General features: G+C 27.0%; 2 protein-coding genes across 2 annotated transcripts; both read right to left on the bottom strand.

The window, feature by feature from the left end:
• Positions 1-4,421: 4,421 nt before the first annotated feature.
• On the bottom strand, positions 4,422-5,928 carry LOC110619854 (putative F-box protein At4g17565). The gene has a single exon (XM_021763423.2). The coding sequence runs from the start codon at positions 5,820-5,822 to the stop codon at positions 4,533-4,535; it is 1,290 nt and encodes a 429-aa protein (XP_021619115.1). The 5' UTR covers positions 5,823-5,928; the 3' UTR covers positions 4,422-4,532.
• Positions 5,929-6,626: 698 nt separating this feature from the next.
• LOC110618915 (agamous-like MADS-box protein AGL62) lies at positions 6,627-8,153 on the bottom strand. The gene is made up of 2 exons (XM_021762187.1): positions 7,836-8,153; positions 6,627-6,965 (listed from the first exon to the last, which is right to left on the bottom strand). Exons 1-2 carry the CDS (start codon positions 8,151-8,153, stop codon positions 6,627-6,629), a joined length of 657 nt encoding a protein of 218 aa, XP_021617879.1.
• Positions 8,154-14,471: the final 6,318 nt, after the last annotated feature.

Below are 14,471 nucleotides of genomic sequence, written 5' to 3' on the forward strand. Positions count from 1 at the left end.
AATTTCTCCATCAAATCACATACAGTGAGACGTTTACGGGACATGTCGGACTAAAACTGGTGCACAGCTGTCTCCACTCATGACTCTGGTTGGACTTGGAACCTACTTTGACCCTTTTCCCACCCTGCCTCTGGCTGCCTTGCTGGCTCCACCAATCAAAATTATAATTATTATTATACAAGTAATATAATTATTAAATACTTTTATTTAAGTAAAAATTATTATAATATTGTAGTGGGACGGCTGCGACCCATATGAAGGAAACAGCCAATTCCCACTAATCTTGGTTTGTCGTTTTCAGATGGATGGTATTGTCGTTTTGGAGTTTTGTGGCTCACTGGTTTTCCTTTAGATCTTTCTTTCCTTTTCGATTACCTTTCTTCTTTCTTTTCCCATCTTCACACGTGCATTCTGCATTAATTATAAACTTTTATTTTAATTTTATAACCGTTTATTTTTTTTTGAATATTATAACCGTTATTTTTTAAAAGCTTATTCATAAAGAGAAATGTTATATACACCCTCTGTTCTTTTGGTGGAAAACATAATAATTGATAATTAATTTTAAATATTTTTAAAATTATGGTAAAATATTTTTAATTTTAAATAATAAAGTAAATCATTTTAATTTATTAGTTAATTTATTGATTTTAAAAAATACATTAAAATATTTTTAAAATATTAAAAAATTTATTAATTAATTTCAACTATTAAATATTGAGAAAAAATTTAAATAAAAAATTATTTAATTTAATTTTTATAAAATTATGACTAAATTATTATAAATATTAATTATTATAAATTAGTAAAATTAGAAAAAATTAAATTATTATAAAAGTGAAGTTTGAAGAACTAAATTATTTAATTTAACAGTTAATTTTAACAGAAAAATTATTCTGTTAATAGAATAAAATTTTAAAGACTTGTTTAAATAATAAGGACTAAATTATAAGTTTTACTAAATTTTAGGGATTTTATTATAAATTATCTAAAATTTTTATTAGGTAGTGGTGCTGTGTAGCTGTTATTTAAGTGGGTCCATACTTGATTTATTGAGCCATCTTCCTCCGTTGGAAGAACGGAGTTATTTGCACTTTTTAAACTATCAAAGCTCAAGTCTCTAAAAAAATTAATAATAATAAATTATAATACAGTTTCTAAATTTTTATTTGGCTAATGAAATAATTTTTAAATATATATTTTTATTGCAATAATTTTATTTTTTTATTAATTTTATTATTAATTCTCTATTTTTATTTTTATATAATATTATAAATTATTAATAAAAATTTAAAATATAAAAAAATAAAACTTTTCTATTTAAAATATATAATATTTTATTTTATTTTATTTAAAATATTATTAATAAAAGGTAAAATTTTTGTAATATAAAAAACATGCACATAATTTATATAATTAAATATAAGCGTTCAATAAAATATTTTAATATATATTATTTATATGTAATAAATATTTATAATATATTTAATATTACATATAAGATATATTTAATTTTAATATAAAATTTAAATAAAAAAATTATATATTTTATTAATAATATAAAACATTAAAGTTTATATTGTAATTTATCATTAATTTTTTAAATTTAATTTAAAATTTTTTAACATAGCTTTTAGTTTAGCTTTTATATAGAAGAAAAAGAGAAGTATAAATTAGAGCTTTTAATTCAATCTTTGGATGGTAAAATATAAAAAAAATTTATTTCAAAGAGTTTTTTATTTTTATTTGAATTAAAATATATACCTAAAACTAATATAATATAAATAATAATTATTAAATTAAATATTAAAATAAATTAAAATATCTCATCACTTAATAAAATATTTTTTAATTATTTTAATAATATTTTTAATAAAAAAATAAATATCATAAATAAATATAAATCCTCAAACAATATTAAAAAGTATATTATGTTCTAATTTAATAAAATTATGGTATCTTTAAACATAATATTAATATCATAAAATTAAATTTTTAAATAAAAAAATGATAAATGAAAAAAGAATATAAAAATTTATTATATCTTATTTAGAATATAAATGAAATTTTTATTTTTAATGTACAATTATTTGGTTAAATTTGAAATTTTTAAAATTTTATTAAAATGATATAAGGGTTTACGTATTCTTTTAGAAGAGCTAGTAGCTTGGTATTCGGTTCAAATTGAAAAGTCAATCAAATCGAATTGATTTAAAAATGTAGTTCGGTTTTTTATACATTTCGGTTCGGTTCAGTTTTTAATATCAGAAATTTCAGTTATTTCGGTTTGATTCGATTTTGATCAGAAAAAAACTAAAAAAACTGAACTGAACCGATTAGTGATAATAATATATTTTTTCAATAATATAGAGAAATTAAATCATATTAAAATTAAAATATTTTAATTAAATTTGTAAATACTAAAAATAAAGTGTAAAAAAATAAAAAAATTATTAAAAATTGAAACCGATCAAACCGAATTGAATCAAATCAAATCAGATCGATTCGATTTGATTTTTAACCAAAATCAATTCGATTCAATTTTTATAAACACTAAAATTTCAATTTTCAGTTTATTCACTTCGATTCGATTTTAAATCGAACCTATTAAATGCGCACCCCTACTCATGATGAGGTGACTTTTCTAAAAAAATTTATTTATCTTTTGCAATTTTATCTAAATATTCTAGAAGTGGCTTATTGACTAAATCACTTTTAAATTTTTTAAAAGTCCTGCCAAACGAAATCTTAATATTTTTAGCTATAATTATAATAAATTAAAAAATTTTTATTTTAATATCTAAAATTTAAAATTTAAAGTATTGAATATAATTGTAAGTTACAGTAAATGTTTAGACTTTAGAAAATTTGAATATAATTGTAAGTTACAGTAAATGTTTAGATTTTATTTTTTTCTAAATGAATGATTTTATAAGAAAAAAATTTAAATAAATTTTTATAAAATTATTTATGATTTTATTTTTATATATAATAAAATTTTTTTTAAATTAAAATATTTTTATTTTTTATTTTAAAAAAAATTATAAAAAAATTAATTAAATTAAATTTTCACTAAGTTAATTTTTTATTTTGAAAATTATATCATAATATTTATATGTAAATTTGTTAAAATAATTATTTTTTATATTAAAATTAAACAATTAAAAATAAATAATTTTATTAAAAATTATTTTTAACAAAAAATACACAGAAAAAATCTTCTACGAAACTTATTTTTTAAATATTTTTTTTCCGGGCAGTAAAGCTAGTTTTTCAAAAGAGTTAAATTAATAAAAGAAAATTCTTAAAAAGGACTGGCTACTTACTGTTGTCTGGTTTTGTAGTAAGTCTTTGAAAATCTAATAAGATGATTCACGTGTAATTAATGCAAAAAAAGAAATTTTAAAATAGGAAAAAAAAAATTCTAATTAGGATTAATGAAAATGTGGAATTTATTTTGAAACTATACTTTTGAGTTGTCACACACTCTCTCAGGATAAGAGACATGGTGCGCTGAGATATTTTTACTTTTCTTTTCTTCATTTTTATAAAAAAAAAAAAAAAAAATACTAGACACGTCATCATTCTACAAACTAATTATACCCACGAGAAAACTTTCAAAACAATGAGTTTCAAAAGGGAGAATGCGAACTGATAAATTTAGCTCTCTGGCCAAAAAAAAAAAAAAAAAACTTCAGTTAGGTATTAACTGTTTAATATAATATAATTAATTATTTATAATTTTTTATTAATATAATAAATATAACTTTTTTTTTTGTTGGTATTCCTTATTAATACTAAGCGTCAACAATAATTCATACTATAAATATTAGGAAGTATCAATTTTTATTAATTATAGGGGTATTGAGGTAAATTTACAATTACCTATATCGATTAAATATAATTTTAATTTTTTAATAATTTATCGATCTATCTAACTTTTTGATTAATCTGTATCTATTTATTTAACGTTTTATAATTTATATCAATTTATTTTTTATTTGACCTTTTATTAATTTAATTATTGATTATAATAATTTTATATTTATTAATATATTTTATCAGCTATCAGCGGTTGCAACCTTTATAAATTAATTTATTAACATGATGGAACCAAAATTTTCTTTTCTTTTTTCTTTTTATTTTATAAAAGAGAAGATTCAGCCGAACTAGAATCTCCCTCTTCTGTTTGATTTATCTCTCTATGGGGATTGAATTCACTAGCACCTTTCAATCAAACTGCATTCACAGCCATCACATTGGCTTGAAGATTTCCCAAAACTGCTAAACAAAACACTGGAGTCTTGCTTAAATAAACAAATAGACTCATAAAAATCATAACAGTTAAAACAACTTAAATGACACTTATCCAAAAAACATAAAATTTTTTTATTTTATTTTTTGCTAGTTATCTAAATTTTACTGATCATGCGTCATCTTCATGCTCTTGTTTGGAGTTTCTCCTACAGGTTTGTCTGAGATCTTGTCACAAACCGTGCTCTTCATGCTCTTCTACATCACATATGTGTTTCTCACCATGGATTTGGAACTATCCAAAACGGTGGTGGATCAATCCTCGCCAAATCACAATCATAAAATGGCTTCACAGTCTTATCTTCCAGGCTGAACTTGCCAAGATCATGGCCTCCATACAAGTCACCCTCATTCATCAGCTCCCAATAATCGTCTGTAAAGTAAATACAGTTCTTTTCAAATCCTGAAAATTCTTGAGCTGACAGCGACATTGAATGGTTGCCTCCAAGAAACAGTGCCTCATTCTTCAAATTGTCTACTTCCACCCATTTCTGTTCATTGGAATCCAGCTTGTGAACATGAAACATCAGCGTTTGATACGGGCATAACAAAGGCGGAGGGTCTACATCATTCAGAAGATCTGGCTCATAAAAAGGTTGGCTTTCTTGATCAACAGAATTTCCCAAATACCTCATCACCAGCAAAAGCTCGCCGGATGATTCCACCAAGTAACTCTGCTTAGAATGTGAACCTTTGAAATAAAATTCTGTGGCTTCCACCATTTTTCTTGGGATTTCCCTTCTCTTTATTGGCAAAGAGGTATGAAAATCCCAGACTTCAATGGAATTATCCAAGGTTAATGCATAAAGAAGATCGTTACAGCATATGATATCGCTGTAACCCTCAGATGCACCATCAAGGACAGTCCAAGCTGAATCTCCTTTTGCCCAGAAAGCAAGCCTTGAATAATAACCAAAAATTACTACAACTCCATAGTTTTTGTCACGGGATGGATCTGACAACAAGACAGCTTTCGTATGAAAAAACTTCCGCAGCTCCCGTATGAATTTGGACCCGAAAAGTTCGTTGATGAAGTTCTCGATCGTAGGCATTTGAATTCGAACTTGAGAAAAGGGATTAAGGAGGAAAGGCTTTGCTTTATCATCCAAAAGTAACAGCCACCCATGAGACGACCCGACACACCAAGCATCATTACCAAACTGGTTTCCCATATTCTTGATCTGATACACCTTCTCGTCCTCGAGACTAAAGAAGCAACGAGTATCAGTATCACATTCTTGGTTGGGAGGGAGCAGGAGCCATGGCGTTTGAGGGAACGGAGCATAACACGAAGAAGAGACATAGGATTCTGCAATGGAACGCCAAGAAGAACAAACTGCCTTGAAATGAATGATTTGTACGAAAGATAGCTTTGAAAGAATGAGTTCCAGAAGTTCAGGTTGAAGCTGAGACCAGTCTCGTTTATCATTGAAAGAATTCCCAAGAAATTCCAACATGGCAGTAGAAGCAGAAGCAGAAGCAGAAGAGGGACTTCCTTTGATCGCCATTGCTGAAGAATTACTTAAAAGTTCATCGTACCCAAATATTTATATACATAGAGATTGAAGTGAAACTTGATTTCCAATTCCGTTAAGGATTTGTAATCCTTTTCGTAACAGGACAGGGTCTTCGGGAAAGACGAGGAATGGACCTCTACAATACGATGACATTTGAATTTTAATTAACTAATAATTCCCTCTGGCCGAATCATCAATCCTAGAATCCTTCCCGTATTGAGCAGAAATAACTGGTTAAACAACGTGTCGTTTTAAGCTGACAGGAGAGCACGGAATCCCTTCTTATCTAGTTTTTGAACGACCTGTCGTTTATCAATATTAGCACATTCTCTTAAATTTAATTAAAAAATTTAAAATCGAGTCGGTTTTTATATTTTTAAAAATTTATTAAAAATATTTTTATATTTTCTCTCCGTTAACGAAATAATTTTTTTATTTATTTTTATTGTTAAAAAAATAATAAAAAAATTAAATTACCCTCTTATTTTTTTTATTTTTTAAATAATATTATAAAAAATAAATTAATAAATAATTAGCACAAGATAAAAAAAGCCGTTTTGAAATTGAAGGCTGAATTAAAATTTTACAAAATTTAACGTTAAAAAAATTTAATTCAAAATTAAAATATTTAAATATATTATTAAACTGAAAGATAAATTATAATATTCGACTATAAATTTGAAAAATAAGTAAGCGAATTCCATTTAATTTTTTAATAAAGCGATTTATTTACTTGTATTTTGAATGTATAAGTGTATATATATATATAGCATGTAAAGCTAAAAGAGACATAGCTTAATAAAACCCACGTCCATATCCAAGATTGTGTCCATGACTAGGCACAATTTCTGGATTAAACACACCGTTTTTGGATTCGAAAGGAAGAACTGCTCCACTAGAAGTGGAAGCATAAAACTGTGAATGAAGATGAGCTTGTGAATTTTGTATGAGAAGCTTATCAGCTTGAGTTGCCACAATTTTCTTCAGCTGTTCTAATGACAACTTCAACTGCTGTAGTTGAGGCATGTTGAGTTCCTCTATAGGAGACTCCCACCAGCACTGACTCTTGTTTGCCTTCCTGGTTTGGTTAATTTCTTCTGCTTTCTTCTTTTCCATTTCCAATTGGTTGCAAACCTGATGCATGCATCTCTTGGTTAGTATTTTCCAAGTTATCAACTTTTCTTGGCAAATTTGCTCAACTTTCATTTGTTGAATCACTATACATTATCATGCATGTCAGTTTTATAATTTTAAAAATTATTTATTATATCTATATATTTTTTAAATTTTTTATGTTAATTAAAGTATTAAATTTTTGATATTTTAAATTATAAAAATAATATTTTATTATTAAAAAAATAATATTACAGACTTATTTAATGACTTAATTGATTTAAAATTTTAAATTAAACTTATTTGGTTATTAAGTAAAAATACAGGGATTTAATTCAATTTATTTCTAAATATTTATACTTAATAAGAGCATAATTTTTATTTAATTAAATTAAATTTAATATAATTATACTAAATAAATTATAATTTAACTGGAATCAGTTTTACTAAAAATATAATTATAATTTATTAAATTTAAACTCATTTTATTTTTTATTTAATCAGAATCAATAAAAAAAAATCAATTTTCTAATTCTTTTTAAAAAATAAGAGGCTATTAAATATAGCGTACATTAAAAATAAATTATATATGAGTTACTCTTAATTAAAAATTAAAATTTTAAAGGGCGATAATTCGTAACGAGAATACTAAAATTGAGTATAATTTTTCGATAGTTTATAAAATTATAAGATTTCAAATTTGAGTTTCGATAAAAACTACGATAAAAAATTTATTAATTCGATAACTTCTAAGATTTGTTGTTTGTCTTGCTATTTTATTTAGAAGGTTTCGAAAGGTATGTATTTAAGTTAAAATCTCCAAATCAAGGAAAAGAATTATAATGAAATATGTTTTTTTAATTTTCAAATAAAATCCGTGGAATATGATACCTGAGTGAGCTGCAAATTGAGTTCACGAACACTAGCATTCCTGTGAGCCTCAATGAGTTGCATGGTGGGTGAAATTTGGGGAGGGCTTCGAGTGATGAACCGTTCAACCACAGTCTCAACACCAGGATGCCCAAATGAAAACACCTTCTTGCCAGGAGAAAACACAATGATCGCAACCTCAACGCCACAAAGCGTGCAAAGCTCACTGGCCTTCTTGAAAAGTCCAGACCGACGTTTCGAAAAGGTCACTTGCAGATTACTTTCATTAGGCATCTTCACCATCGCCACCTTTTGTCGACCCTTGCTCTTTCTCGCCATGCTCACACAAGCAAATAGAGAAAAACAATGGAAGAAGAAGGAAACTGTGAGTATATGTGCAAGTCTATGATGAGAAAGAAATGGGTATATGAGGGTGGAGATTTATATGATTTCTATGTTGAGATTTATATTAAGAATCAGAAGGAGTTTCTTATTTGTTGCCAGTTTGCTGGATTTATTTGTTTACTAGTTTTGGAGGTTCTAGAATATTAATACTTATGGTATAAACATTAAGAATATTTAGAGATGAAAAGCTTCACTTGTTGATTACACCGTTTCATGAATCATCACCAACGTAAGCAGATCTGGAAATTTTATTATTTTCTTGTATAATGTTTCTGGACGTAGTCGATCTGAGTTTTCATTTACTATTTCATCCCCCCACCAAACCAACTTGCTTTTTTTTCTTCATCTCAAAATTCTCCAGACATGGTACAATAAATCAATAAAAATATTTGTAATGATCTTACTCGAATCAACCCGAACTCATTCTATTCCATGAACTTACGCCTTTCAACCACGGGCACACGTCCAGCCATTTTAGCAAAAAAATCTATTGACTACTTGACCACTGAACCAACTACTTTTAGAAAAGCTCAGCCGTTTCCTCAATGGGTCAGCCATGCATGCAAACATAATCACTTGCCTTGCTTGAAAACTAGACCTGGTCTTTGGTGCCAAGGCCAAAGGTAAGTGGGTTTTTCGAATCAAAATGAGGCCTGCTAATGAAATTGAGCGCCATGAGGTGCGTTTCGTCGCAAAAGATTACTCTCAACACTCTAGAGTCACTAAAATAAGACCTTTAGCTCAGTTGTTAAAGCGATAGCAATAAAATCAGTACTTTCTTTAGCTACGACTTCAAAATATCTATTCGACCTATTGACATTTCAAATGCATTCTTATATGGTTTTCTTGTGGAACAGTCGATGGGTTATATTGATAGTGATCGTTCTAATCATGTGCGTAAGTTAGTCAAATTACTCTACGATCTCAAGCAAGCCCCACGAACTTAATTCCAGTGGTTTACTACATTCTTGGTCTCAGGTTTCAAGCTTCAAAAGCAGACTCTTCCTTACTCTTATGAATGTCAGACACTTAAAGATTTTATATCTTAATTTATGTTGATGATGTCTTACTAATGACTTGTTCATATTTAGCAAAGCTTGAATGGTGTTTAAGAAAATTGATGCTTCAGTTTCCTGTTTGTGCTCTTGAGCTCTTACGTTAGCTTTTGTGTGTTGAGATTAAATGTCTGCCTAATAGTTTATTGTTTTCCCAATCAAAATATCAGCAGAAATCAATGGCTTAAAGCAAAATGGATTTGATAAAATACTAATCAGTTATTATGGTGAAATCCATGTAAAAGCAGCCACATATATCAACGGTTATATTGAAATCATTAAAAAACATCAATTTGATGGTATAATTTTCCAATCGTTACACATTTTTATCCATTGTCCCTCTCTCTCTCTCATCAGTTATTTAATGATTAAGAAGGAAAAATATAAATCATATCAAGTTTTGTTCTCATTATTTATTTCGTTGCTGGCAACTCCCTTTGAGATATATAATTTAATATAAAACATTTTTATTATATATGTTTTAGGGTTTAAGTAATGATATTTTTATAGCTGGTGTAAAATTATTATTTTAGCACTATTAAGATAATAATTTAATAATTTAAAAAAGGATAATAATTTATTATTATTTAAAAAAAATTAAAATCTTATTTTATATAATAACATAAATATTAGAGAATTATAATTTTAATAACACTTCCTACTTGGTATGAAAAAAAAGTTAATAAAACGCTTATTTTTGCTATTGTAGGGGCACTGTAATGATTGTCGAATAATTGATGTTAATTAATAGATATAATATATATTGAGAGTTATTATCTTAAATTCATCATACCGTTCAAAATATATTATGAGCTATTATTATAAAATAAAATCATGTAATAAAAAATTAATAAATTTCCGTATCGTTGTAAAGGTCTCGCCCATAGAAAAGAAAATCAAGACTCTATAACACTTAATTTTTTATTAAAATTCACTCTCGTCAGTACAAGCCAAGTGTTCCTAAAAAGTTTAACAGATCATCGTTATACCTATAAATGCAAAATCTTCTATCCATTAGTTGGTGTCAATCGAATTTTCAGAAAATAGTCAAATGTATATAGAATTCAAGATATGTATTCTTGTATACTTACATTCGCTTATTATAACAGTTGATTTAATTGATTTAATTGACTTGATTGACTTGAGTATTGGAGTGACCGTATTACAGACCGTCTATAAAAATCAAACCGTCTATAAAAATCAATCACCTCACATTTTCTCTTTTACAGATTAACTAATTGTAGTGCAGATCTATTTTTAATCATATCAATTATATATAATAGTAATTTAGAAAGTTGATGTAACGTCTGACAATTATTATTTAATTTTTATATTTTTAAAAATTTATTAATTTATTTTTATTTTAAAATATTCAATTAAAATTTTTTTATATTTTCTAAAATTAAATTCTTCAATTTTTTTATAAAAATTGTATCACCAACGTATTTTAATATTAGTCATAGAGGTTAATAAGTACAAATATTTAAAATTATAATAATTAAATAATATATATAATTAAAATTGTAAAGACAAAACAACAATATTTAAAATAATTAACGGTTTATTTTAATAAAATAATAAAAGAGTTGAATTTTATGAAATAAAGATATATTTTAATTAAATAAATTTAAAATAAAGATATTTAGACAAATAGTTTTTTAAAAAATTTAAAAATTTGATAGTAGTTCACCAGACTCCCTTCATAACTTAAACCCATGATTTCTACGTACATCACAAATCAAATAATTTATTGTTGTACACTAAAATTCTCTCTCCCAACATATATAATTAACAAATATGGGTAGACGTAGACCTATTATCAATGAAACTTATATATATTATAAGCTTTTTTAGCATCGTTACATTAAATCTATTTGTTGCTATATGTATGTTGATTGTAGTGTAGTGTTTAAAATTACTAAACATACAGGCATTTTAAAATATGATTAATTTCAAATTTAAAAAATATATATAATATAATTATGTTAAGAATATGTCATTTTATTTATTCATAATAAAAGATGTTTTATTTAATATCCCTAATTATTTATTATTATAATGATAATAAAAAAATATGACTAGTATGATTATTGATTGATAATCATAAAATGATTATGTGTATGTTGATATAAATTAATAATTATAAATACTTGTTAGAAAATAAAGTATTGGATGGATTCACATTGAAATCAATACATAGTTTATTGTCATAAGTGAATTTCAAAATAATTATGATTTAATCATTTAACTTGAAATTGTCATAGTTTTCGATATAAGAACTATTATATTTTGACATAACTAAATATTGTCTTTAATCGGATAATCATAAACGTTATAATTGAGTATAATAGAAATTATGTAGAGGATATTGAACAATGAAAATAGAATTTGTCCCTTTCTTTGAGAGAAATATCTTTTGAGTCCTTAAATAAGTGAGACTGAGAAATGTATGACCATGTTCGAATGAATTGATAATGTGATTAATATCATTTGATTTTATCAGTTTACTTAGAGATCGAGAAATCATACGTTTGAACATTATAAGTTTGGCATTGACCATGACTTATGTACAAACGAGATATCGTGTGACAAAGGGATTAATATATGTTCTGTTTATTAGGTTTTATCGGACTATTGATTCTCATATTAATTGGATAGCCATAACAGCTTGCTAGAGGCCGATTATGATTTACGGGTCTTATTAGACTGGACTTATTCCCAATTAATATGAGTCTATTGGGTCACACACAATAGAATGTCATTGATGTGCCATGCCATATTAATGGACTAAGTGCCGTTAGTATAATTAATAATAATATTAATAAATATATTATTATTATTATTATTAATTATTTGTAATTATTATAAGATAACAATATCTGCAGTCTATCTGTAACGGTTACAAATAAAAAGCATTTTCATTTTCTTTTTCTTTTGAAAAGAATTTATCGCACAGATATATTGGTATATGCGATTATGTGCCTGTTACGATTACCACAATTCTTTTATAAAAAGAAAAGTGTGAAAACGAAAAGTTTTTGAAAGAAAACAAGTGAACAAAAAACACATTATTTGAGAAGCGTGAGGAGGGTTTTTGTGATTATTTTTTGTGTTGTAGATTTGGAGCACATAGCTAATCAATCCGTTCAGAGAGCTAGCACTCCAGACGGAAACATTCATATGGATACCATTAAGAGTGTTTGTTTCAGAAACAACACCATCAGTCTTGATAGGATTTTCGAAATCTAAAATGTTACTTTTCTTATTTTTCCTTTGGAATTAAATGAAGCATTCGGACCCTAAAAGGGAAACATAGATCTTTCATTTTTTTTCTCTGCGTATTTTTGGGTTGCAGTGATCTCTGGACTTCCTTACAAATTATATGACCTATTTATTCGTTTTATTTAAAATTCGAAGTTATTGCCCGTGAATAAGAGATTTCACATATGTTGTAATTTTGGAGATCATACAGTGATAACTGACGACGGATAATGACTAGGTTCACTCGGGTATTGGGTGAGATTTATCCAAGGATTCGTTTCAGAACCAGCACCATCAGTCCTGATAGGATTTTCAAAATCTAAAAGATTAGTTTCCTTATCCTTTCTTTCGAATTAAACGAAACACTCGAATCCTGTAATAGTTTTCAATTAATAGTTACAACTTATATATATATACATTTTATAACCATTATCTTAAATTTATTATTAATGCGACATAATAATCATCCAAAATATGCTATGAGTTATTACTATAAGACAGGGCCACGTGATTGATAGCGGTTGTCGAAGCCGTCAAAAATAAACCAATTAATCAATCAACAAATAAATTTGCAGATAGTGGCAATAGGGTCGAACCACAGGAAATTGACACTAAAGATCTTCCTAATAATGACCAAGATAAGTAAATAACAAATAATTAAAAGAGGGGGGGTTTGATTTGATAATAAATAGCAAAAGAAAGCGATAATTTAAATAGATGAGAATTTCAATGGGAAAAGGATTCTAGTTGAAGTATGAGTCTATTTCAATTTGTTCAGAATTGATCATTGACTATTTAGGACTCCTATTTTATTTCAATAAATTAGTTTTGGTTATGGAAGACGCTTCTCACAACCAAATTTCTCCTTAGTTCTAGTTTGATTAGGAAACGTTCGCTAATCAAACACTAATCAACAAGTTGCCAAGGAACGTCCTTGGGGCATTGTAGCATCGAACAACTGTTGACTGCATTAAGACTTAGAGAAACCCAATTCTATCCTTGCCAACCGCGTGGTCAAGTTTAGATTATGCAACTTGATTAAATGTATATTTGAACAACCTAAGCAATTACGGACCTAAATCATTCAAACAATATCACTTAAGCAATTTAAAAGCAATGGGCCCTTATTGATTCTAAAAGCTAAGTAATAATTATGGATAAATCAAATTGCATAAATATTGAAAGCAAATAAGAGTTTAACAATGGAGTTTTAAATCTCCCAATTCATCACAAACTGAATTTCCTCAAGTTCAACTAGAAAAGAAAGGAAATTAGCCACTCATGGTGGACTAAATAAACAAAAGATGAAAAGAAAGGAAAAACAGAAGCTGCAGAGTTTCTGGCGAGGGGAGAAGATGCTGAGTAGCTGATCAGAAGATGTCCTTTTATAGCTGAAGAATTCCATCCTTCTAGGGTTTTGAAATCCCTTTTTAATTTGGCTTGTGATTCCTCTTTTGATGTTGAATTTAATTGCAACTGGAATTCCTTAGGTGAGAAACTCTTTCGTAACTCTTGGAATTGTGTTGGTAGTGATTGAGTTGGATTTGGACTTCTGAAAATTTGAAATTTGGTTCCCTGCTGTTTTCCCGCCTCTGCTGTCAATTTCTGCTGTCAAGGTGATTTGGGCAGTTTCTGCGAGTGATTTGGGCAAATCACTTGCCCAATCTGCCCCAATCGCTCTCTGGGATTCAGTCCAGTTTCTGTCTCTGTCTCTGCGAGTGATTTGGCCAGTTTCTGCGAGTGATTTGGGTAAATCACTTTGACCCAATCACTTTTCCAGCTTTTTCTTCACTTTTTCTCCAACTTTCCAATTTCTTCCTTTTCTGTAAAAACATAACAAAAACACAAATTAAGCTAGAAAAATGTGTAAATAAACAGTAATAAATATAATAAAAATGTGGCTAAATTATGCTTGATCAAATACCCCTGCACCTAA

This window comes from Manihot esculenta, chromosome 7, assembly GCF_001659605.2.
Source record: "Manihot esculenta cultivar AM560-2 chromosome 7, M.esculenta_v8, whole genome shotgun sequence".
In the NCBI taxonomy this organism is placed as follows: domain Eukaryota; kingdom Viridiplantae; phylum Streptophyta; class Magnoliopsida; order Malpighiales; family Euphorbiaceae; genus Manihot; species Manihot esculenta.